The sequence below is a fragment of the Pseudophryne corroboree genome, chromosome 5 (genome assembly GCF_028390025.1).
Source record: "Pseudophryne corroboree isolate aPseCor3 chromosome 5, aPseCor3.hap2, whole genome shotgun sequence".
NCBI classification, from domain to species: Eukaryota; Metazoa; Chordata; class Amphibia; order Anura; family Myobatrachidae; genus Pseudophryne; species Pseudophryne corroboree.
Genome location: NC_086448.1, coordinates 498,800,871 through 498,828,225, shown reverse-complemented (window position 1 = coordinate 498,828,225; position 27,355 = coordinate 498,800,871). Strand labels below are relative to the sequence as shown.

Below are 27,355 nucleotides of genomic sequence, written 5' to 3'. Positions count from 1 at the left end.
TGCAGCCACCACAGGAGAGACACCCTGGCCCTGGGGGACAGGGTTATTTTCTGATGTATTTGAAGATGGGACCCGGACCACTTGCCCAGAAGGTCCCACTGAAAAGTCCTCACATGAAACCTGCCGATGGGGATGGCCTCGTAGGTCGCCACCATTTTTCCCAGTACTCGAGTGCATTGATGGACTGACACTCTTTTAGGCTTTAACAGGTCTTTGATCATGTTCTGGGGTTCCTGGGCTCTTTTCTACCGGGAGAAAAACCCGTTTTTCCGTATCCAGAATCCTGCCACACAAAAAAATACAACAGAGTTGTCGGAACCCACTGCTACTTTGGTAAATTTAGAATCCAGCTGTGCTGTTGTAGTACTCTGAGGGAGAGAGACACTGTCTTTAATAACTGTTCCCCTGAACTAGCTTTTATCAGGAGATCGTCCATGTATGCGATACTTGTGACCCCTTGTTTGCGCAGGAGTACCATTATTTCCGCCATTACCTTGGTGAAATTCTCGGGCCCGTAGAAAGCCCCAACGGCAACCTCTGAAACTGGTAATGACAATCCTGTATAGCGAACCTTAGGTACGCCCGATGAGGAGGATATATGGGGACATGAAGGTATGCATCCTTTATGTCTAGTGACACCATAAAATCCCCCCCCTTTCAAGGCTGGATATCTCTGCCTTGAGAGATTCCATCTTGAATCTGAACCTCTTTAAATGTAGGTTTAGGGATTTTCTGACCGAGCCATCCGGCTCTGGGACCACAAATAGGGCTGAATAAAACCCTTTTACCTGTTGCACTAGGGGAACCATGATAAACACCTGCTGTTGACCCAGCTTTAGTATGGCAGCCAAAACTACTTTCCTCTCCGGGGAAGTAGCTGGCAAGGCCGATTTGAAAATCAGTGTGGAAGCACCTCTTTGATGGATGTGGTAGAGGCCTGGGAGGACCCTTTTCCTGTGAACTGGCCGTAGCCGGTGATCTTTTCCCTCTACCAATGGCGAGGAAATAAAGCCACGCCCCTTTCTGAACTTACGTGACCGCAAGGTCTGCATCTGTTATTAGGGTGTTTCCTTTTGCTGTGGGGGAACCTAAGGCAAAAAAAGACGACTTACCCGCGGTAGCTGTGAAAACAAGGTCCGCGAGGCCCTCCCCAAATAAAACTTCACCCTTGCAAGGTAAAGCTTGCATATGACTCTCTGAGTCAGCATCACCTGTCCATTGACTGGTCCGCAGGGACCTACTAGCAGAACCTGCCATGGCCTTAGCCTTTGAACCCAAACACCCAATATTTCTCGCAGTCTCTCTCATATATAGTGCTGCGTCCTTGATGTGACCTAAGGCCAACACCATACTATCTTTATCCAGGGTGTCAATGTTAGACGACAAGTTACCAGCCCAAGCTGTAATAGCACTACCTACCCATGCCGACGCTACTGCAGGTCTAAATAGTGCTCCGGCAGTCGCATAAAATTTATTTTAAGGTAGATTCCTGCTTACTATCCGCAGGATCCTATAGGGCCGCCGTATCAGGGGACGGTAATGCTGGACCAGGGCGTTAGGGCCTTGTCCAGCGTGGGCGAGGATTCCCACCGTAACCTGTCCTTTGAGGAGAAAGGATACGCCATAATAATACCCTTGGGAACCTGCAGTCTAATGTCAGGAGTCTCCCAAGCTGTTTTAAATAAAACGGTCAGCTCATGAGATGAGTTATTTATTTTTCTTCACATATGCAGACTCTCGTGTCAGGGACAGAGGAGTCCTCTGTGATATGCAAAACAACGGTTATTGCAATAAACCTATATTGAATACTGCCACGACCCATGGGTGCAACCTTGCATCATCCTAGTCGACACTGGAGTCGGAATCCGTGTCGGTATCAGTGTCTGCTAACTGGGTAAAGGGACATTTATGGGACCCTGAAGGGTCCTGGGACACAGTAAAAGCCATGGGTTAATTCCCTGCTTGTCTTTGGACTCTGCTTTGTCCAATCTGTAATAAAGCCACATTATCATTCAAAACATTCCACATGTCCACTCAATCAGGTGTCGGCTGTGCCGACGGAGACACCACCATCTGCTCTGCTACCTCCCAAGATGAGCCTTCCGCTTCAGACATGTCGACACGCACGTACTGACACCCCCACACACACTTGGATAAATAAATATGGGGACTGACCCACAATAAGGCCCTTTGGAGAGACAGAGAGAGAATGCCAGCACACACCCAGCGCCACAATATGCTGAAAACACGGTCCCAGCCTAAATAGCGCATATATATATATATATATATATATATATATATATATATATATATATATATATATATATATATATATATATATATATATATGTATGTACGATCTGCACCAAATAAATGTGCCCCCCCTCGTTTTTGTCCCCTGTTCTTGTTCAGCAGGGGAGAGTCTGGGAGCACTTCTCTGCAGCATGCTGTGGAGAAAAATGGTGCTGGTTAGTGCTGGAGGATCAAGCCCCGCCCCCTCGACGGCGTGCTTCGGTCCCGCTCAATTTCTTTATACTGGCGGGGGTTTTATAATATATATTGCCTCAGCAGTATCTAATATCTGTGCCAGTGCTGTTTATGAGGTAATAATTGCTGCCCAGGGCGCCCCCCCTGCGCCCTGCACCCGTACAGTGCCGTGTGTGTGTGTGTGTGTGTGTGTGTGTGTGTTGGGAGCAATGGCGCACAGCGGTAACGTTACCTCAGTGAAGATCTGAAGTCTTCTGCCGCCTTTGAAGTCTTCTTTCTTCTCATACTCACCCGGCTTCTATCTTCCGGCTCTGTGAGGGGCACGGCGGCGCGGCTCCGGGACGAACGACGAGGATGAGACCTGTGTTCCGACCCTCTGGAGCTAATGGTGTCCAGTAGCCTAAGATGCAGAGCCTATCATTTAAGTAGGTCTGCTTCTCTCCCCTCAGTCCCACGATGCAGGGAGCCTGTTGCCAGCAGTGCTCCCTGAAAATAAAAAACCTAACAAAAGTCTTTTTCAGAGAAACTCAGGAGAGCTCCCCTGCAATGCACCCAGTCTCCTCTGGGCACAGGATCTAACTGAGGTCTGGAGGAGGGGCATAGAGGGAGGAGCCAGTGCACACCCATTCTATCCTAAAGTCTTTAGAGTGCCCATGTCTCCTGCGGAGCCCGTCTATACCCATGGTCCTTACGGAGTCCCCAGCATCCTCTAGGACGTAAGAGAAAAGGACATTAAAATCTTATACAGCCATCTTATCCATTTTAACTTATCCGCAGATCCGCGTCTCCACTAAGTTATACATCCTGATGGTGTACACCAGTGGTTCTCAACTTGGTATAATAGTACCCCCAGAGGAACTCCCTGACGGTAGGACACCCAGGTGATACATTGGCATCTCTAGTCCCATGCACCACAATAGGGCCCTTAGTATAAAATAATAAAGGCTATTCCTGAAGAAAGGCTGCACCATTCCCGAGTGTTTACTCTTGGAATTTAGCATTCCTGGCTCTAAGAGCACTGTAAATAATCTATTTAATTTGAGGACATAGTACAAGAATAATTTGTCTTATCTTGGCTTTTTAGTTCAATATACAAAAAGTGGTATATTGAGAATTATACTTGTCTCTATATAAATCACAGATCCTGTGCTGCAGAATTGCCAGATTACTGCTCACAAGCAATATACCATTAGTTTTCATACTTCTGATTCTATGATGTAAACCTGTACATGCCGTGTCATCTGCAGAGAAAGAACGTGATTCCCTAGGAAATAAATGCCCACCAATAATTGCATCTTAAATCTAGAAATAATCCAAAACTACAATCTCTAAAATACCGTTAACAGAAATTCCACCAGCTCCCGATACGATTTCGTCACAGATGTTCGGGAGTTATCAGACCAGTTCACCTAAAAGATTTGAGAAAAATAAACATAAAAACAATAGACAAAAAAATAAATAAATAAAAACCTGGGAAATTCAACTCCCGACACATGAGCCGTTCCCAAATGGTGCACAGCAGGTTTTCCCTCACACCACTATGTATAACACTAGCAATGTACAGGTCATAGTACCTGGTGGATATGCGCGCAGCCGGGCATCACTTCAATGCCTGGTGGCACATCGCCAGCAATTAAACTCCTCCTCATGAACAATATGTACAAGATTGATTAAGGGGGAGCTGTACTAATCTTTGGAGAGTGATAAAGTGGAGAGAGATAAAGCCCCAGCCAATCAGCTCTTACCTGTCATGTTACAGGCTGTGTTTGATAGAGGACAGTTAAGAGCGGATATTGTGATTTGGGACACTGTTGTGTGGCATATTATGCACCTCATCGTAGTAAGCAAAATTTAAATCTAAAGCCCAGTACCCACGGGCCGATGCAGGAGAGATGTGTGCTGAGCGAACCGCTCAGCACACATCTCTCCTGCCGCTCAGCACAGCGCGATCTGTGCTGAGCGTGCGGGGGGAGACGGGGGGGGCGCTCACTTCACCCAGCGGGTGAAGTGAGCGACCCGCTAGATTGGCCTGCATGCAGGCCAATCTAGTAGCAGCGATAGCGATGTGCGGGGCCGCGCATCGCTATCGCTGAGGGGGCTACACACGGAGCGATCATGCTGATATTCTAAGCAATCTAGTCAGATTGCTTAGAATATCGCTCCGTGAGTACCCCCCTTAAGGGGTCTATTTACTAAGCCTCAGGTGGAGATAGTGTGGCCGGAGATTAAGTACCAGCCAATCAGCTCCTAACTGCCATGTAACAGGTTGGGTCTGAAAAATGACAGTTAGGAGCTGATTGGCTGGTACTTATCTCCGGCCACTTAATCTCCACCTGAGGCTTAGTAAATAGACCCCTTAGATTTTAATGTTGGTTACTACAATGAGAAGCATAATATGCCACACAACAGTGTCCCAAATCACAATATCAGCTCTTAACTGTCCTTTATCAAACACAGCCTGTAACATGACAGTTAGGAGCTGATTGGCAGGTACTTTATCTTCGGCCACTTTATCTCCATCTGAGGCTTAGTAAATAGACCCCTCAATTATTTAAAATTAGTAAAATAAAAACATCTCTAAATAAATTAGTGTCTGAAGATTTACTCAGCAAAGAACCTAATTACCTTATCTAACTGTTGGGAGTGTAACCGAGAAAACAAAATTGTTGCCCTATGTCCAAACTCATTTCATCCCTGTGCTTAAACATTTAAGCACATTATATTATAGATGTACTAAATAAAAGATACCTTACCATTCAAGAATGATACACTATTGTTTTGTACAAGATAAAACTTATGTAAAAACTTTAATAGTCCTTTACACCATGCGTATCTATTTTTATGGTCTCCACACCGCAGGACACTTGGGGGGGGGGGGGGGGGGGGGGGGGGGGAGAGATAGGCTCTCTCATGGCCCTCACCCTCCCGTGGCAAAATGCTGTGGGTCCATGGGAAGGGCTAAATAATGTGAATTGGCTTTATTTAGTCCTGCTCCCTCTATACAAAGCCAGAATCCTAGTAATAAATTGCTCATCCTGCCCGCATAACTAGAAAATGGGCATTATGCAGGAGATTTGCCCACTCGTCCGTGGGTGTGGGGGAGTGCCCAAAATATTGTGAGTCTCCTGCAAGGCAAGTATGCTCTGCACTGCTGACATCAAAGGCAATTTAATAAGACCATACATGTAAACCAACAATACAGTACATTAGGAAAATCAATGTTTCTTAATTTTACAATGCATGCATATAAAACACCCCTTTAAAGCAAAGTTAAAAAAAAAATTGCAATCTATGCCCGATTCTACATGCAGAAATAAACAAAGTAATTTATATTACTGTATTACAACTTTAATGCTGCACTATAAAAAAAATAAAAAAAAAATAAGATTTTACTCACCGGTAAATCTATTTCTCGTAGTCCGTAGTGGATGCTGGGACTCCGTAAGGACCATGGGGAATAGCGGCTCCGCAGGAGACTGGGCACAACTAAAGAAAGCTTTAAGACTACCTGGTGTGCACTGGCTCCTCCCACTATGACCCTCCTCCAGACCTCAGTTAGGATACTGTGCCCGGAAGAGCTGACACAATAAGGAAGGATTTTGAATCCCGGGTAAGACTCATACCAGCCACACCAATCACACCGTACAACTCGTGATACTATACCCAGTTAACAGTATGAAATATAACTGAGCCTCTCAACAGATGGCTCAACAATAACCCTTTAGTTAGGCAATAACTATATACAAGTATTGCAGACAATCCGCACTTGGGATGGGCGCCCAGCATCCACTACGGACTACGAGAAATAGATTTACCGGTGAGTAAAATCTTATTTTCTCTGACGTCCTAAGTGGATGCTGGGACTCCGTAAGGACCATGGGGATTATACCAAAGCTCCCAAACGGGCGGGAGAGTGCGGATGACTCTGCAGCACCGAATGAGCAAACTCTTAGGTCCTCCTCAGCCAGGGTATCAAACTTGTAGACTCTTGCAAAAATGTTTGAACCCGACCAAGTAACAGCTCGGCAAAGTTGTAAAGCCGAGACCCCTCGGGCAGCCGCCCAAGAAGAGCCCACTTTCCTCGTGGAATGGGCTTTTACAGATTTAGGGTGCGGCAGTCCAGCCGCAGAATGTGCAAGTTGAATCGTGCTACAGATCCAGCGAGCAATAGTCTGCTTAGAAGCAGGAGCACCCAGCTTGTTGGGTGCATACAGGATAAATAGCGAGTCAGTTTTCCTGACTCCAGCCATCCTGGAAACATATACTTTTCAGGGCCCTGACTACGTCCAGTAACTTGGAATCCTCCAAGTCCCAAGTAGCCGCAGGCACCACAATAGGTTGGTGCACATGAAAAACTGATACCACCTTAGTAATGAATTGGAAACGAGTCCTCAATTTCGCCTTATCCATATAAAATACAGATAAGGGCTTTTGTATGATAAAGTCGCCAATTCTGATACACGCCTGGCCGACGCCAAGGCCCACAGCATGACCACTTTCCACGTGAGGTATTGTAGCTCCACGGATTTAAGTGGCTCAACCCAATGCGACTTCAGGAAATCCAACACCACGTTGAGATCCCACGGTGCCACTTGAGGCACAAACGGGGCTGACTATGCAGCACTCCCTTAACAAAAGTCTGAACTTCAGGCAGTGAAGCCAGTTCTATTTTGGAAGAAAATCGATAGAGCCGAAATCTGGACCTTAATGGAACCCAATTTTAGGCCCATAGTCACCTCTGACTGTAGGAAGTGCAGAAATCGACCTAGCTGAAATTCCTCCTTTGGGGCCTTCCTGGCCTCACAGCACGCAACATATTTCCGCCATATGCGGTGATAATGGTTTGCGTTCACTTCTTTCCTAGCTTTAAATAGCGTAGGGATAACTTCCTCCGGAATGCCCTTTTCCTTCAGGATCCGGCGTTCAACCGCCATGCCGTCAAACGCAGGCGCATTACATCTTGGAACAGACAGGCCCCCTGCTGCAGCAGATCCTGTCTGAGCAGCAGAGGCCATGGGTCCTCTGAGATCATTTCTTGGAGTTCTGGGTACCAAGCTCTTCTTGGCCAACCCGGAACAATGAGTATAGTTCTTACTCCTCTCCTTCTTATTATTCTCATTACCCTGGGTAAGAGAGGCAGAGAAGGGAAAACATACACCGACTGGTACACCCACGGTGTTACCAGAGCGTCCACAGCTATCGCCTGAGGGTCCCTTGACCTGGCGCAATATCTTTGTAGCTTTTTGTTGAGGCGGGACGCCATCATGTCCACCTGTGGCCTTTCCCAACGGTGTACAATCATTTGGAAGACTTCTGGATGAAGTCCCCACTCTCCCGGGTGGAGGTCGTGTCTTCTGAGAAAGTCTGCTTCTCAGTTGTCCACTCCGGGAATGAACACTGCTGACAGTGCTAACACATGATTTTCCGCCCATCGGAGAATCCTTGTGGCTTCTGCCATCGCCATCCTGCTTCTTGTGCCGCCCTGTCGGTTTACATGAGCGACCGCCGTGATGTTGTCTGACTGGATCAGCACCGGCCGGTGTTGAAGCAGGGTCTAGCCTGACTTAGGGCATTGTAAATGGCCCTTAGTTCCAGAATAATTATGTGTAGGGAAGTCTCCTGACTTTTCCATAGCCTTGGAAGTTTCTTCCCTGTGTGACTGCCCCCCAGCCTCGAAGGCTGGCATCCGTGGTCACCAGGACCCAGTCCTGTATGCCGAATCTGCGGCCCCCTAGAAGATGAGCACTCTGCAGCCACCACAACAGCGACACCCTGGCCCTTGGAGACAGGGTTATCCGTCGATGCATCTGAAGATGCGACCCGGACCACTTGTCCAACAGATCCCACTGGAAGATCCTTGCATGGGACCTGGCGAATGGAATTTCTTCGTAAGAAGCTACCATCTTTCCCAGGGCTCGCGTGCATTGATGCACCGACACCTGTATTTGTATTAGGAGGTCTCTATCTAGAGACGACAACTCCTTGGACTTCTCCTCCGGGAGAAACCCTTTTTATCCTGTCCTGTGTCCAGAACCATACCCAAGAACAGTAGACGCGTCGTAGGAACCAGCTGCGACTTTGGAATATTCAGAATCCAGCCGTGCTGTTGTAGCACTTCCCGAGATAGTGCTACTCCGACGAACAATTGCTCCCTGGACCTCGCCTTTATAAGGAGATCGTCCAAGTACGGGATAATTATTTCGGCCATTACCTTGGTAAATACCTCGGTGCCGGGGACAGACCAACGGCAACGTCTGGAATTGGTAATGACAATCCTGTACCACAATTTTGAGGTACTCCTGGTGAAGAGGGTAAATAGGGACATGCAGGTAAGCATCCTTGATGTCCAGTGATACCATGAAATTCTCCAGGCTTGCAATAATCGCCCTGAGCGATTCTATTTTGAACTTGAACCTTCGTATATAAGTGTTCAATGATTTCAATTTTAGAATGGGTCTCACCGAACCGTCTGGTTTCGGTACCACAACATTTTGGAATAGTAACCCCGGCCTTGTTGAAGGAGGGGTACCTTGATTTCACCTGCTGGAAGTACAGCTTGTGAATTGCCGCCAGTACTACCTTTCTCCGAGGGCAGCAGGCAAGGTTGATGTGAGGTAACGGCGAGGGGGAGTCGCATCGAACTCCAGCCTGTATCCCTGTGATACTACTTGCAGAACCTAGGAATCAACCTGTGGGCAAGCCCACTGGTCCCTGAAGTTCCCGAGACGCGCCCCCACCGCACCTGTCTCCACCTGTGGAGCCCCAGCGTCATGCGGTGGACTCAGAGGAAGCGGGGGAAGATTTTTGATCCTGGGAACTGGCTGTCTGGTACAGCTTATTCCTTCTTCCCTTGTCTCTGTGCAGAAAGGAAGCGCCTTTGACCCGCTTGCTTTTCTGAAGCCGAAAGGACTGTACCTGAAAATACGGTGCTTTCTTAGGCTGTGAGGAAACCTGAGGTAAAAAAATTTCTTCCCAGCTGTTGCTGTGGATACGAGGTCCCAGAGACTATCCCCAAACAATTCCTCACCCTTATAAGGCAGAATCTCCATGTGCCTTTTAAAGGCAGCATCACCTGTCCACTGCCGGGTTTCTAATACCCTCCTGGCAGAATGGACATTGCATTAATTCTGGATGCCAGCCGGCAAATATCCCTCTGTGCATCCTTCATATATAAGACGACGTCTTTAATATGCTCTATGTTAGCAAAATATTATCCCTGTCTAGGGTATTAATATTATCTGACAGGGTATCAGACCACGCTGCAGCAGCACTATTTATGCTGAGGCAATTGCAGGTCTCAGTATAGAACCTGAGTGTGTATATACAGACATCAGGACAGCCTCCTGCTTTTTATCAGCAGGCTCCTTCAAGGTGGCCGTATCCTAAGACGGCAGTGCCACCTTTTTTTGACAAACGTGTGAGCGCCTTATCCACCCTAGGGGATATCTCCCAATGTGACCTATCCTCTGGCGGGAAAGGGTACGCCATCAGTAACTTTTTAGAAATTACCAGTTTCTTATCGGGGGAACCCACGCTTCTTTACACACTTCATTCACTCATCTGATGGGGGAACAAAACACTGGCTGCTTTTTCTCCCCAAAAATAAAACCCCTTTTATGTGGTACTTGGGTTAATGTCAGAAATGTGTAACACATTTTTCATTGCCGAGATCATGTAACGGATGTTCCTAGTGGATTGTGTATATATCTCAACCTCGTCGACACTGGAGTCAGACTCCGTGTCGACATCTGTGTCTGCCATCTGAGGTAACGGGCGTTTTTTGAGCCCCTGATGGCCTTTGAGACGCCTGGGCAGGCGCGGGCTGAGAAGCCGTCTGTCCCACAGCTGTTACGTCATCCAGCCTTTTATGTAAGGAGTTGACATTGTCGGTTAATACCTTCCACCGGTCGATCCCTCTGGAGCTAATGGTGTCTAGTAGCCTAAGAAGCCCAAACTACCACCTGTTAGGTAGGTTCGCTTCTTCTCCCCTTAGTCCCTCGCTGCAGTGAGTCTGTTGCCAGCAGATCTCACTGTAAAATAAAAAACCTAAATATACTTTCTTTCTAGGAGCTCAGGAGAGCCCCTAGTGTGCATCCAGCTCAGCCGGGCACAAGATTCTAACTGAGGTCTGGAGGAGGGTCATAGTGGGAGGAGCCAGTGCACACCAGGTAGTCCTAAAGCTTTCTTTAGTTGTGCCCAGTCTCCTGCGGAGCCGCTATTCCCCATGGTCCTTACGGAGTCCCAGCATCCACTTAGGACGTCAGAGAAAAGAAAAGAAAAGGTATAATACAGCAAACTGATATCCAAGACCAGCTAAAACAAACTCACAATTCTAGCTGTTTGGCCACACACAATAACTGCAAAAAATTAAGTACCATATAAACAAATGGTGGTGATTTCACAGTTGAATTGTTGGCGTTAGCCAGGAACGATTGCTGAAATATTTGCAGTGTCAGTTTATTGATGTCTACATGTTACTTGTTCTCATTATTTGCATTTGTGTGAACGGAAATGCAAATATGTTGCAGAAATATCATTTACATAGGGGGAACTGAATTCTCTTTGCAGATATGTTAAGTGCCTGGAGCTATTAACTGCCCGCACTGTAAACCACTGATTAGCAGATTTTTGCTTGCACCCTCCTGAGGATAGTCGCAGTGTTACAGTGTGCATTACTTCCGAAACGCAAGTCAGAAAATGCAGGTTACCGCTACTAAGACCGGGTATTAGTCTTGGCAAAGTACATATTTAGAGTTAAATGCCGAATCATATAACCAAACTAAGCACTTATTACATTGGCAATCTGACTGGACCAACATGCAATATGTGGAACCAAAAGTAGATGCAAATATGAGTGAGAATTCACAGGAGCAGGAAAGGAGAAGCAGCACATCATGCGCTCACTTGGCTGGCTCTGGTTAGAAGAGGGGAGTCTGCATCTGCATTGCAGGGTGGGGCCAGGGCTGATGCATTGTGGACTCGCTGGAAGAGGGAATCCAGTCAAGCCCCCCCCCCACCCCCACTTGACTGGGATCCTTCTATCAGGGGGGGCAACTCTGTGCTGAGAGTATTTGTTGCTCACTGCATCCTCTGCTCGCTGGCACCAGCATACAGTCCAAGTCAGGACGGTCCTAGGTGCCTCATGTTAGATGGACGGTGTGGGAAAAATCCCAGACAGTACACCCATGAAAAAGGCCCTGGGGAGAACTCTAGCTTATTAATACCATAAGCAGAACTAATTTCAAGTGCAAAGCCCAGTGTGTTCTGCACTTAGTAGTACGGCTTTAACTTTTGAGGTCCAAACCCATCGAAAAATGTGGCCTCCGTAAATATATCCCTGAATATTTTTGGTCCCTAGGATTATTACTCTCTGGCCCTCATTCAGCTTAGATTGTTATTGAGACAAAGTGCGATTTTCTCAATCCTGCTTCTGCTAAAACGAATGTGAAGAGCTGCCCTGAAAGGAAAAAGTTGCATAATTATGATGCATACGCAGAAATATAGTACCATCGACAGCTGCGGTTGACCCGAGTGCTACTCAGACTAATAAGTAGCAATAGCCCCGGCACCATGTTTTTAGTCGCAATCCATGGCAACAGACGTTGGATACACGCCCTAAAAATGGGCATGATCCGCCTGCATTTTCCCAACCACTCCCCACAAACGCCATGTAACCTCCCACAAATGGACACTTTGTGGCAATCTCTGTGTGATTGCATCTTGCTGGGCCTGCGACCGCATTGCGGCTCTGACACATGCGTAATACGTACGCAGCACATGAGCAGTTGTCGTATAATCAGCAGATTTTCAAATTTGCATAATTGCAACTGAAACTGAATAAGGACCTCTATCCGCAGTATCTAGCAGAAAAACACAGTATACTGTAAGACAGAATTGACAGATACATAGAGCAGTGCCCTTCTTAAGCTAGCAGTACTACAGACAAATACTGAGAGATATATGTATGAATACATATACATAAACACACAGCGCTAAACTTAATACATATACACACACAATTACACTCCTTCTAGTGCAAAAAATCTTACAAAAAACACACCAATGAGAACCAAATGCTATATAATATGGGTGGACCTAGTGCCAAAATCAAATCAAATGTGCTTATCTGTACTACAATAATTCATGAGACACACATATTTAGGAATATATACGTTATGGTAAGAACTTACCATTGATCACAGTATTTCTCCTAAGTCAACAGGTTCCACAGGATAATAATGGGATATGATCAGGGGCGGATTGGGAACAAAAAGCGGCCCTGGAAAAATTTGTACTAGAGGCCCAACGTGGGCAGCACCAGAGGTGTACGGTCTAGCCATGGGCCATGGCAGCAGCACCCTCCCCCCAAGACTTTCCAGATAGTGGGCATGTCCAGCATCAAGGGGGAAGTTAAAAGGAAATAAATTTAAATATTATGAGCACATTATATGATACACCTTTAGAATTTAGGAAACTATAATTCTTTAGAAAGATATATTTTCTTTCTTATTACATCAACCGCGTATCCCAATCACTATTCACTCAATCTTATATGTCAGCCAAGCAGGCAGACAGAGCATACACTAGATCATCTGCAATCACAGGCTAAGTGGCGAAGACATTTTCATATATGCAAATTATTTTGCATCTTATTCATTATGTCTATAAATAGGACCGCATGTCCTTAAACTAAACAGGCCCCGCGGGTGCGTCGGCCCACCAGGGATCTTCCCTGTAAGCCCTATGGCCAATCCGCCTCTGGATATGATGAAGCGACAGCGGATTTGCACCAATCGTTCAAAGCTTTTCGGCATCTCAGCATGCAATGGGCCCGTCCATATATCCTCCTGGCTCAGGCAAATCAGTTGTATTCCCAAAGCTCAAGGCAGGAGAGCATCATAGAGAGCTCTCATCAGGCGAGAAGAATACACAAACACACCCTTCCGTACAAGAAGGAAGAGGTTAGTGAGTAAAAGGATCCTCAAATCAGGTGCATTAGGGTGGGATCCCTGTGGAACCTGTGGACTTAGGAGGAATACCGTTATCATCGGTAAGTTCTTACCATAACCTATATTTCTCCGGCAGGGTCCACAGGTTATCCACAGGATAACAATGGGATTTATCAAAGCAATTTAGTGGTGGGGACTCTCCTGATCGGACAGGAGAATCCTTCGCCCGAATTCAGCGTCATGAGAGGCAAAGGTATCCATGGCATAATGTCTAATAAATGTGTTAATGGAAGACCATGTGGCTGCCTTACATATCTTTTCTGCTGAAGCACCACGTTGTGCTGCCCAAGATGGACCTACCTTACGAGTAGACCGAGCAGAGACATTAGCCAAAACAGGGAGATCAGCTTGAGAATATGCTTCTGAAATAGTCATCCGAAGCCACCTTGCTAGTGTCTGCTTATCAGCAGGCCATCCTCTCTTGTGAAATCCGTAGAGAATGAAGAGAGAATCTGTCTTTCTAATAGCACTGGTACGATCCACGTAGATCCTTAAGGCACAGACCACGTCCAGCGATGCATCTCCCGCAGAAAGGCCGGTACCTGGAAAGCCGAGACTACAATTTCTTCATTAAGGTGGAATTCAGACACCACCTTGGGAAGATACCCAGATCTACAGTAGTTCTGAGAACTGTTTTATCTGGGTAAAAAGGGGAACGACATGGCAATGCCCCTAAATTTGACACACTTCTAGCTGACGCCATGGCCAGTAGAAAGAGAACTTTAGCTGTCAACCATTTAGGATCCACTTTATTAAGTGGTTCAAATGGGGCAACTTGAAGGGCCTTTAGGACTAAATTTAAGTCCCAAGGCACTGTAGGAGGAACAAAGGAGGTTGAATGCGCAGCATTCCCTGGAAAAAATATGCACATCCTGTAAGTTGGCAAATTTTTTGGGGAACCATACAGTCAATGCTGACACTTGCACTCTCAAGGAAGCCACGCTCAAACCTTTATCCATTTCTGCCTGAAGGAATGCTAACACCCTGGAGACTCTGAAAGACTTGGGGTCCATTTTCCATTCACTGCACCAATGAATGTAGGTTTGCCATATTCGGTGATAAATGCGATCTGAGAAAGGTTTCCTTGCTCTGAGCATTGTCTGAATTACCGGTTGTGAGAATCCTCTTGACTTCAGGATAGAGATTTCAAGAGCCACGCCTTCAAAGATAGTCGATCCAGATGTCTGTGATAACAAGGATCCTGCAACAGTAGATCTGGACGTTGAGGGAGCAGGAGTGGAGCTTCCATCGACATTCTCTGCAGATCCGTGTACCAATGTCTTCTGGCCAAGCCGCAGCTATTAGTATCACAGCACCTTTTCCTTGCTTTATCTCATCACAGCACCTTTTCCTTGCTTTATCTTTCTCACCACCCTGGGTAATAGGGTGATTGGAGGAAACACATAAGCCAGATGAAAGTCCCACCTCACCGACAAGGCATCCACACAAAGATCGCTCTGGGATCCTTTGTTCTTGACCCGTATGCGAGAACTTTGTTGTTCTGACGGGACGCCATGAGATCTCTCTCTGGCAACCCCCACTTGTCTACTAGAGTCTGAAAGACCTCCGGGTGTAGAGCCCATCCGCTTGCCTGAATGGCGTGTCGACTGAGAAAATCCGCTTCCCAGTTTAGGAGTCCCAGAACGAACACTGAGGACAAGGCTGGATGATGAAGTTCTGCCCACTTTAGTATGCGACTTACCTCCTTCATCACTTTTCGGCTGCAAGTTCCTCCCTGATGGTTGAGGTACGCTACTACCGTTGCATTGTCCGAGTGGATCTGAATTGGTTTTCCCCAAAGAATGTCCTTTGCCTTAATCAGTGCCATGTATATGGCCCGAAGTTCCAATATATTTACTGGCAGGCAACCTTCTTCCTAGGTCCATTTCTACTGGAAACACAACCTTCCTGACAATGCTCCCAAGCCCTGGAGACTGGCAGCCGTTGTCAGAATTTCCCAATCTGATATCCAAAAGGTTCTCCCCTTGTCCAGATGCGATATCTGCAGCCACCAGGCTAATGACCTTCTTACTTTCCTAGTAAGAACCATAGTCTGCGTTTTTATCATCTGATGCAATCCATTCCATTTGGCAAGAATCAGATGCTGCAGAGGCCTCGAGTGGAACTGTGCATACTCCACCATGTCGACTGGTGACACCATCAATCCCATCACACGCATTGCAGAGTGAATGGATACCTTTTGACTGTGTAGCACCTCCTGAATTCTTGATTGAACCTTGGAACCTTTGATATCTTGTTCAGAGGTCAAATTACTCTATGAAGACTTGAATCCAGTACAACCCCCAAGTGAGTCATCCGCTGTGATGGAACCAGAGACAATTTTGCCCAATTTAGGAGACACCAGTGCCTTTGCAGACACGTTATTGTCTGTTACAGATGATACAGGAGCAATTCCTGCGACTGTGTCAAGATTAAAAGATCGTCGAGGTATGGAAAAATTCTTATCCCCTGCTGGCGTAGAGGAGCTGCAATTACCACCATAATCTTGGTAAATACTCTGGGGGCTGTGGCTAACCCAAACGGTAGGGCCTGGAACTAAAAATGCTGTTGGAGGATAGCGAACCTCAGATAGCACTGATGGGACAGTGCTATAGGAACATGTAGGTAAGCATCCAGGGATACCATATAATCCCCTGGCTCCAGTGCCAAAATTATGTAACGTAAAGTCTCCATATGAAATCGAGGTACCCAAATGTACTTGTTCAGCACTTTGAGATTGAGAATGGGCCGGAGTGACCCATTTGGTTTCTGAAATAAAAACAGGTTGGAGTCAAAACCCTGTGCTCGTTGTGCAGGAGGAACTGGAATGACTACTCCTGACTGAAGCAATTTCTTAACTGTCTCTTGCAAAGCCCTGGCCTTAGTCTCTACCCGAGACAGGCTGGTACAAAAAAAAACCTTCGAGGAGGGTGCTTCTTGAAGGCAAAAGCATAACCTAGAGATACCGCTTCCTGCATATCTGTCAATTCTTTACCAAAAAGAATATCTCCAGAAAAAAGGCAAAGATTCCAAAACCTTCTTAGACTCTGAATCAGCTTTCCTCGTACGTAGCCAAACTGCTCTACGAGCAGCTATTGTTGAAGCGGCTGCACTGGAGACAATAGTACCCATATCCAATGCTGCTTCTTCCAAGAACATCGCGGCCTGTTTTATATGTGCTATATGGGATTTTTGCTCTCTAGATGCTATTGAAAAATCCCCCTCCAATGCATCAGTCCAGGTAGCCACTGCGTTTGCCATCCAAGCTGAAGCCATGGCTGGCCTTATGACTGACCCAGACAGGGAAAAAATGTTTTTTAAAAAACCATCCACTCTCCTATCCGTGACATCATTTAATGATGTTGAAGGCAAAGGTAATGTAGATTTTTGCACTAAACGTATGACATGCGTATCTACTTTAAGAGCCACCTCCCTTTTTAAACAATCCCCAGCTGAGAGAGGATAATTGGAATTCCATTTCTTAGGAATTCTAAACTTCTTATTGGGCGTAGCCCAAGCCTCTTTCATGATCTCCGTCAGCTGATCTGACCCCAGAAACTCAGGCTTAACTGTTTTGGGACGTTTAAACACAGGTGCCTTGGTTTTTAACACAGGCTCTGCTGAATCCTCTAAGGATAGAATGGCTTTCATTGCTTTAATTAACTCCGCTATATCCACTGAGCTGAGACCTTCCTCCTCCTCTTTGTATGCCGAAGTAGAATTTATTGAGCTTTCATCCTCTGATGAATCCTCATCTGAAACATGTGTAGCTTGTGAGAATGAAGATTTACTTAGTTATTACTGGCTTATCAGCCTGTTTCTTTTGAGGGGCGGCTGCTGGAAGTGATAAACCCCAGGTCAGAAGCTGCATGTAAGGGTTAATCATGTAACCTATCCCTGGTACAGGAATTGGAGGAATTGTCCATTCAGCTATACTGGATAATGTCTGTGCAAACATAGCCCAAGGTGAATCAACCTGAAACCTGAATCTGCCTTGTATTTTTCAAGAGACCCTGGTGAAAGCTAAAACAATTTACACACAAACCATCCTGAACCAGATCCTGAGAGTTTAACACAACACAGCTTTACAAGACAAACAGGATATAAGTGTTGGTGTTGCTGTATCTTCACCTTTGAAGCTCTTAGACATGATAAATAATCAACACTTCCACAGCGTACTACACAATTTGTGACTGTTATCCCTTTAAGCTTTTTAAAGTGACATACAATTCGACCCTACACAAGCACCAGTTTTGAGGATCGGCATAGAGAAAAAAAACCTGACAGAATTATAGTAAAGTCAGCAATCACACTAGCAGTCAGTCACATGTTATACATTAGAATAATAAGCAATAAGAGTACATCATCAACTACATTTCAAGTATGTAGGAGAACATATTACTGAATCATGTTTAAACAGATCTACCGTATTCAGTAAAAGTATACAGCTTCATATGCAATAGGCACTTATCTAACTATTCGTACTCAAAAGGTAGATAGAGACTTAGTGCTGTATAACCCGTACTCAGTAGAGTGGGATACAGGGAGACTCACCCCGCTTCCAGGACCGATCAATACTTTTGCGAACGCTGAGTGGATCCAGACGCTACTAGTGTACACTGCCGCTCCATGAACCTATAGTGAACACAGACGCACCAGTCACACAGCCGTCTATGCTGCGACTGGGTCCCCCTCGTGTATAGTGTCTGAGACGGAAGCGGTAAAACAGTTCATAGTGGGAGACTCGGAGGAAACTGGTCATGAACCAGGGGGAGGGGCGACCAGGAGAGCATCTGACTCCCCACTGCTGACATCAACCCTAGGTATCGCAGCCTCATACTATTCCTGGAGCCTCTGATCCCTAAGGCCTAGCGCTGGTGCACCCGAGGTGGCAGCCGCATCAGTGACTGTTTGGTAGTATCCTCCCAAAAAAGTGCAGCTGTGTCTGTATTCCCCTTCTAAGCGGAACTGATGCCTTACCTTCTCCCAGTGCTCCGGCCACAGCCTTGTAATCGTCTGCTGGACCTGCTAGTATATCCGACACAGACGCCGCCGAAACAGCACTGTACTCGTGGGTAAGCGTTGTCACGACCCGGCGGAGAGTTGTTGGAGTGACTCTAAGGTACGTATAAGACGCTTTTTAGAAAGATCACTCAAGAAAAAAATAGTAAGACTATAAAAATAAAATAAGAAAGCTTAGGGCTGCTAAAAACCAGCAGCCCTCTGACCATGGTTCGGCTCCTGCCGCACCAAACAAAAAACTGATTGCCTGAGCCAGGAGGCGGGGATATATGGAAAGGCCCGTTGCATGCTGTGAGGCCGAAAAGCTTTGACCAAATCCACTGTCGCTTCATCATATCCCATTGTTATCCTGTGGATAACCTGTGGACCCTGCCGGAGAAATAAGGGGTATTACTAAATTGATTGAGCAACTTCTATTTTATATTGCAGTTCTGAGAGGCACGGATGGAACCAGCATTTGGAGAGCATGCTGGTTCTTGTAATGCCATTTGGAGGACCTAGGGGTAACTACAGGTAGGTTGGCTCACAATTTAGATATATTTTTGTATGTGCTACTATTATGTGGCCTTACAGTAGATAATTATATGGCCCACAGTGGGTAGTTATCATGAAGTGATAGAGACCACCAGTATCAGAGAAGCTGTGACGTGGCCTGGTGGCTTAATCATACGTTTGCAAATATAAGTAACTAAGAACTCTGAATATTTCCAATACCATGTAGTGTTCAGATCGTATTGCTAAACCCCTTGGTGTATTATATATATATATACACTGCTCAAAAAAATAAAGGGAACACTAAAATAACACATCCTAGATCTGAATGAATGAAATATTCTTATTAAATACTTTGTTCTTTACATAGTTGAATGTGCGGACAACAAAATCACACACATTATCAATGGAAATCAAATTTATTAACCCATGGAGGTCTGGATTTGGAGTCACACTCAAAATTAAAGTGGAAACACACACTACAGGCTGATCCAACTTTGATGTAATGTCCTTAAAACAAGTCAAAATGAGGCTCAGTAGTGTGTGTGGCCTCCACGTGCTTGTCTGACCTCCCTACAATGCTTGGGCATGCTCCTGATGAGGTGGCGGATGGTCTCCTGAGGGTTCTCCTCCCAGACCTGGACTAAAGCATCCGCCAACTCCTGGACAGTCTGTGGTGCAACGTGGCATTGGTGGATGGAGCGAGACATGATGTCCCAGATGTGCTCAATTGGATTCAGGTCTGGGGAACGGGCGAGCCAGTCCATAGCATCAATGCCTTCGTCTTGCAGGAACTGCTGACACACTCCAGCCACATGAGGTCTAGCATTGTCTTGCATTAGGAGGAACCCAGGGCCAACCGCACCAGCATATGGTCTCACAAGGGGTCTGAGGATCTCATCTCGGTACCTAATGGCAGTCAGGCTACCTCTGGCGAGCACATGGAGGGCTGTGCGGCCCCCCAAAGAAATGCCACCCCACACCATTACTGACCCACTGCCAAACCGGTCATGCTGGAGGATGTTGCAGGCAGCAGACCGTTCTCCTTGGCGTCTCCAGACTCTGTCACGTCTGTCACATGTGCTCAGTGAGAACCTGCTTTCATCTGTGAAGAGCACAGGGCACCAGTGGCGAATTTGCCAATCTTGGTGTTCTCTGGCAAATGCCAAACGTCCTGCACGGTGTTGGGCTGTAAGCACAACCCCCACCTGTGGACGTCGGGCCCTCATACCACCCTCATGGAGTCTGTTTCTGATCGTTTGAGTAGACACATGCACATTTGTGACTTGCTGGAGGTCATTTTGCAGGGCTCTGGCAGTGCTCCTCCTGTTCCTCCTTGCACAAAGGCGGAGGTAGCAGTCCTGCTGCTGGGTTGTTGCCCTCCTACGGCCTCCTCCACGTCTCCTGATGTACTGGCCTGTCTCCTGGTAGCGCCTCCATGCTCTGGACACTACGCTGACAGACACAGCAAACCTTCTTGCCACAGCTCGCATTGATGTGCCATCCTGGATGAGCTGCACTACCTAAGCCACTTGTGTGGGTTGTAGGGAGGTCATACAGGAACGTGAAGGCCACACACACTACTGAGCCTCATTTTGACTTGTTTTAAGGACATTACATCAAAGTTGGATCAGCCTGTAGTGTGTGTTTCCACTTTGATTTTGAGGGTGACTCTAAATCCAGACCTCCATGGGTTAATAAATTTGATTTCCATTGATAATTTATGTGTGATTTTGTTGTCAGCACAGTCAACGATGTAAAGAACAAAGTATTTAATTAGAATATTTCATTCATTCAGATCTAGGATGTGTTATTTTAGTGTTCCCTTTATTTTTTTGAGCAGTGTATATCTATCTAGTGGGGGTTTGTTTTTGTTTTTTTTAAAAGGTAATTGAAACTTGTATGTTTATCTTGTATGTTACAGCAGACGTTGAGCGATATAGATATATACACACACATACATTTAGGATAAAGCTAATTTAGGATGCATGACACCAGTACTCACCTCAAAAGTGTAGTCTGAATTCTTGTCTGCTCTTCTTCTTTGAACATGTTTAATATTTATGCTCTCAATATGTACAGCTGAAATAATAAAGATCAACAAAATATTTAGATAGAATATCTGCATTCTATATCCGCAATATGTAGTAATACCAAAACTGGTGCAATGGCATTATCAACCTGCCACCACAAGGGTAATGTGACAAAATAAATGGACTTTTGTGCTTGTATTTGGAAATTTCTACATCTTTTCTTATAGACATACTGTACCACATGTTCTTCAGAACCGTTCGGAAAGTGATAATCGATTAGGCGATTCGCTCCAGGAGCGATATGGCCTAGTGCTTCCCCTCCTGGGCCGTCGATAGCGTGCATACACAGTGGGGCAGATGTATTAACCTGTAGAAGGCATAAGGAAGTGATAAACCAGAGATAAATGAAAGGTGATAAACGCACCAGCCAATCAGCTCCTAACTGTTAATTTACATATTGGAGCCGATTGGCTGGTGCGTTTCACCTTGCACTTATCACTGGTTTATCACTTCCACTGTGCGATATCGCACAGTGACGTCATTCCGCAGATGGCCCAAACATGCAGCATCTGACGATATCAGAAGATGCTACATGTACAGACAAAAAGGGTTGTTAACGACCAACGAGAGCGCGCATCGCCTGTTGTCAGCAGCATGCACACAGAGCGATATTGTAAACGATATCGCTCAGGAGGGTAAAAATTAGAGATATCGCCTACAAAATCGCCTAGTGTGCGCGGACCTTAGGAAGAGTCTTACTCACATTACTGTACATTGTACTGACATGTAACACATGTTGCCTATATATAGGGTTGCCATAATATCCCTTTCATCAGAGAACGCTGAGGATTTACACAGGTTCTTTAAGCGGATTAAAATCGGGTGAAATGAAGGCTTGAATTAGCAAACCACAGAACCTGTGTACTTCATGTGTGTCCCGGATACAGGGATATTATGGGAACCCTACCTATAAATGATGCTAGAGTGATATCAAGAAGAAAACTAAGCTATACACAGGAATTCTTCATAATTTCTATTAAAATGCCATTTACTGGGTATTCGGTGTCCTATTACTGGTATGGAACTTGCAGAATTTTGCAAAGTTATTCTCTCCTTAAACAATTTAATTTAAATGAACCCCCCCACCCCCTCCAAAAGAAACCCCTAACATTTTACTTAAACGCAATTGCATTAAGTAAAGGTCAACCTTGGTAAGTCACAATGCAATAGATGGAACATGCTAATGAAACTGTATTTTCTAGTAAGACTGAAATGACAATGTAGCTCTTATATTCCTAGTGTGTGTTCCCACTAGACTGTTTCAGCAGGGCACCGTGCCCTGTCTGATTTGAAAATGACAAAATGCACCCCGCTGAAGCAGTATGCCTGTTGCCATCCCCACCCATAGGCCGCAGTATCACCGCCTGTGAATAGATGCTGTCCGCGTGGCTTCTATTCACAGTGTAGGGAGAGCTTGTGGGCAGTCCAGCATCTCCTTAAGTGATGGACACTCCACCAAGAGTGACGAGTAGGGGGCATATTACAAGGGTGGCTGCACCCCCTTATTGGATGCGTGCAAGCAGAGGGCATGAGTAGATCTGACCTTTAACCTACTGCGCCTTGCCCACTGTTTACCCTAGAGTGAACACTATATTCCTGATACTCACAGACATTCTGGTGACAGACCTACCTTCTTGTTGAAGATTATGAGTTGTTGCACTGACGCCATTGTGAGCACCTCTACTGCCATCCATGTGTTTATCGCCTCTTGGCAAATATTCACGTATATTCTCCTAGAAATAGAAGTGTAAACATTATATTAGAAACTGTAGCAGACATTTAGCACCTCGTATATTATATTGCATATACTCAAAGTAGGTAACCTGAAAGAAATGAAGTGTAAAATGGAAGGTGGAGAATAAATGTGTAAACAATGGGAGATATTCATTAGTTCTGCAGATAGGCACAAGTAACACGCCCAATTGCAACTGGATTAGATGAGTAAGCGACTAAACCTGTGCAAAGTATTAGGCGCTTTTCCAACACAGCACTTTGAATTCCCAAATGCCCTATTTTGTTTGGATTTTTGCTCGCCACCTCAGGAGGGGTCTGGGACTCCAGGTTGACAACAAAAAAGGTAGACACACCTTAGGTCGATGACAATAGGTTGACACGGAAAAAGGTCGACATGGGTTTTTTGGTGTTGCTTTCTCCGTAGAGTGACGGGGAACCCCAATTAGTGCACAGTGCTCGCTCGCCATGCTTCGGGCACGGTGCCTCGCTTCGCTCAGCACAGATTACCGTTCCAACCGTAGTCCACGTGGATCGTTAAGTATGAAAAAGTTCCAAAAAAGAAAAAAATTGTGAAAAACTCGTGTCGACCTTTTTCCGTGTCGACCCAAGGTGTGTCGACCCAAGGTGTGTCGACCCAAGGTGTGTCGACCCAAGGTGTGTCGACCCAAGGTGTGTCGACCCAAGGTGTGTCGACCCAAGGTGTGTCGACCCAAGGTGTGTCGACCCAAGGTGTGTCGACCTATTGGCGTCGACCTAAGGTGTGTTGACATTTTTGTTGTCGACCTGGAGTCCTAATACCCCTCAGGAGGGTGTGAGGAGACATAATGAGTGCCCACGGAACCCACGCCCAGCAGTGCACACAAATGAATAGCTTCGGTCACTTTAGACGGGAGCTGCGGGTGCCCAAAAACAATTGAATACCTCCTTAAAGAGCACACAATTTATTGTTTCTCTACACTTATTTATACAACAGCTAAATATTTCACCATGCTTTACAGAGATTATTTATCAGTTATTCACATCTCTGCCCCACTTACACACAGCTGATAGTTTTCCTTTCAAGAGCCTTTAGTACCGGTTGTATGTGCTAGTGCTTTGGTACATGTTATAGGGGTATATGCAATTACCGGCGAATCGCGGCAATTTTTTGTCCGTTTTTTAATTCGACCGTCGAATTCCGGCAAGTGGGTGCCAGAAATTCAACATATTCAATAAAAAACGGATTCGACAGTCCTGCTGTCGAAAAACGGCCGATTTGACGGATTTTGATCCGATTTTTAAAAAACGGGGAAAACCGGTAAAAAACACGAAAAAAAATTGCGTGGGGTCCCCCCTCCAAAGCATAACCAGCCTCGGGCTCTTCGAGCCGGTCCTGGTTCTAAAAATCCGGGGGGAAAACTGACAGGGGATCCCCCGTATTTTTAAAACCAGCACCGGGCTCTGCGCCTGGTGCTGGTGCAAAAAATACGGGGGACAAAAAGAGTAGGGGTCCCCCGTATTTTTTACACCAGCATCGGGCTCCACTAGCTGGACAGATAATGCCACAGTCGGGGGTCACTTTTATACAGCGCCCTGCGGCCGTGGCATTAAATATCCAACTAGTCACCCCTGGCCGGGGTACCCTGGGGGAGTGGGGACCCCTTCAATCAAGGGGTCCCCCCCCCCAGCCGCCTAAGGGCCAGGGGCCCCAGATTTTTAGAACCAGGACCGGCTCGAAGAGCCCGAGGCTGGTTATGCTTAGGAGGGGGGACCCCACGCAATTTTTTTTCTGATTTTTACCATTCCATTTAAAAAAAAAAATAATAATAATAATAATAATAATAATAATAATAATAAGAATTTACTTACCGATAATTCTATTTCTCATAGTCCGTAGTGGATGCTGGGACTTCCGTAAGGACCATGGGGAATAGCGGCTCCGCAGGAGACTGGGCACAAAAGTAAAAGCTTTAGACTAGCTGGTGTGCACTGGCTCCTCCCCCTATGACCCTCCTCCAAGCCTCAGTTAGGATACTGTGCCCGGACGAGCGTACATAATAAGGAAGGATTTTGAATCCCGGGTAAGACTCATACCAGCCACACCAATCGCACCGTACAACCTGTGATCTGAACCCAGTTAACAGTATGATAAACGTAGGAGCCTCTGAAAAGATGGCTCACAACAATAAACAACCCGATTTTTTTGTAACAATAACTATATACAAGTATTGCAGACAATCCGCACTTGGGATGGGCGCCCAGCATCCACTACGGACTATGAGAAATAGAATTATCGGTAAGTAAATTCTTATTTTCTCTGACGTCCTAGTGGATGCTGGGACTTCCGTAAGGACCATGGGTATTATACCAAAGCTCCCAAACGGGCGGGAGAGTGCGGATGACTCTGCAGCACCGAATGAGAGAACTCCAGGTCCTCCTCAGCCAGGGTATCGAATTTGTAAAATTTTGCAAACGTGTTTGCCCCTGACCAAGTAGCTGCTCGGCAAAGTTGTAAAGCCGAGACCCCTCGGGCAGCCGCCCAAGATGAGCCCACTTTCCTTGTGGAATGGGCTTTAACAGATTTTGGCTGTGGCAGTCCTGCCACAGAATGTGCAAGCTGAATTGTACTACAAATCCAACGAGCAATCGTCTGCTTAGAAGCAGGAGCACCCAGCTTGTTGGGTGCATACAGGATAAACAGCGAGTCAGATTTTCTGACTCCAGCCGTCCTGGAAACATACATTTTCAGGGCCCTGACTACGTCCAACAACTTGGAGTCCTCCAAGTCCCTAGTAGCCGCAGGCACCACAATAGGTTGGTTCATGTGAAACGCTGAAACCACCTTAGGGAGAAATTGAGGAAGAGTCCTCAATTCTGCCCTGTCTGAATGAAAAATTAGGTAAGGGCTTTTATATGACAAAGCCGCCAATTCTGAGACACGCCTGGCTGACGCCAGAGCTAACAGCATGACCACCTTCCATGTGAGATATCTTAATTCCACAGTGGTGAGTGGTTCAAACCAATGTGATTTTAGGAACCCTAAAACTACATTGAGATCCCAAGGTGCCACTGGTGGCACAAAAGGAGGCTGTATATGCAGTACCCCCTTGACAAACGTCTGAACTTCAGGCACTGAAGCCAGTTCTTTCTGGAAGAAGATCGACAGGGCCGAAATCTGAACCTTAATGGATCCTAATTTTAGGCCCATAGACAGTCCTGCTTGCAGGAAATGCAGGAAACGACCCAGTTGAAATTCCTCTGTGGGGGCCTTCTTGGCCTCACACCACGCAACATATTTTCGCCAAATGCGGTGATAATGTTTCGCGGTTACATCCTTCCTGGCTTTGATCAGGGTAGGGATGACTTCATCTGGAATGCCTTTTTCCATCAGGATCCGGCGTTCAACCGCCATGCCGTCAAACGCAGCCGCGGTAAGTCCTGGAACAGACAAGGTCCCTGCTGGAGCAGGTCCTTTCTTAGAGGTAGAGGCCACGGGTCCTCCGTGAGCATCTCTTGCAGTTCCGGGTACCAAGTTCTTCTTGGCCAATCCGGAGCCACGAGTATAGTCCTTACTCCTCTCCTTCTTATGATTCTCAGTACTTTGGGTATGAGAGGCAGAGGAGGGAACACATACACCGACTGGTACACCCACGGTGTTACCAGAGCGTCCACCGCTATTGCCTGAGGGTCCCTTGACCTGACGCAATATCTGTCCAGTTTTTTGTTGAGACGGGACGCCATCATGTCCACCTTTGGTTTTTCCCAACGGTTTACAATCACTTGGAAGACTTCTGGGTGAAGTCCCCACTCCCCCGGGTGGAGGTCGTGTCTGCTGAGGAAGTCTGCTTCCCAGTTGTCCACTCCCGGAATGAACACTGCTGACAGTGCCACCACATGATTTTCCGCCCAGCGGAGAATCCTTGCAGCTTCTGCCATTGCCCTCCTGCTTCTTGTGCCGCCCTGTCTGTTTACGTGGGCGACTGCCGTGATGTTGTCCGATTGGATCAATACCGACTGACCCTGAAGCAGAGGCCTTGCTTGACTTAGGGCATTGTAAATGGCCCTTAGTTCCAGAATATTTATGTGAAGAGACGTTTCCATGCTTGACCACAAGCCCTGGAAATTTCTTCCCTGTGTGACTGCTCCCCAGCCTCTCAGACTGGCATCCGTGGTCACCAGAATCCAATCCTGAATGCCGAATCTGCGGCCCTCTAGAAGATGAGCACTCTGTAACCACCACAGGAGAGACACCCTTGTCCTTGGAGATAGGGTTATCCGCTGATGCATCTGAAGATGCGATCCGGACCATTTTTCCAGCAGATCCCACTGAAAAGTTCTTGCATGGAATCTTCCGAATGGAATTGCTTCGTAAGAAGCCACCATTTTTCCCAGGACTCTCGTGCATTGATGCACTGACACTTGGCCTGGTTTTAGGAGGTTCCTGACTAGCTCGGATAACTCCCTGGCCTTCTCCTCCGGGAGAAACACCTTTTTCTGGACTGTGTCCAGAATCATCCCCAGGAACAGTAGACGTGTTGT

General features: G+C 46.4%; 1 protein-coding gene across 5 annotated transcripts in view; it reads right to left on the bottom strand.

The window, feature by feature from the left end:
- ZCCHC2 (zinc finger CCHC-type containing 2) overlaps nt 1–27,355 on the bottom strand; it is a 119,495-nt gene that overhangs the window by 49,749 nt on the left and 42,391 nt on the right. For all 5 annotated transcript variants that reach the window (XM_063922996.1, XM_063922994.1, XM_063922995.1 and 2 more), the window contains exons 2-4: nt 22,734–22,836; nt 21,016–21,092; nt 3,825–3,896 (exon numbers count right to left, since the gene is read on the bottom strand). In XM_063922996.1, coding sequence (XP_063779066.1) covers nt 3,825–3,896; nt 21,016–21,092; nt 22,734–22,836 — 252 coding nt within the window. The remainder of the gene's footprint in view (nt 1–3,824; nt 3,897–21,015; nt 21,093–22,733; nt 22,837–27,355) is intronic.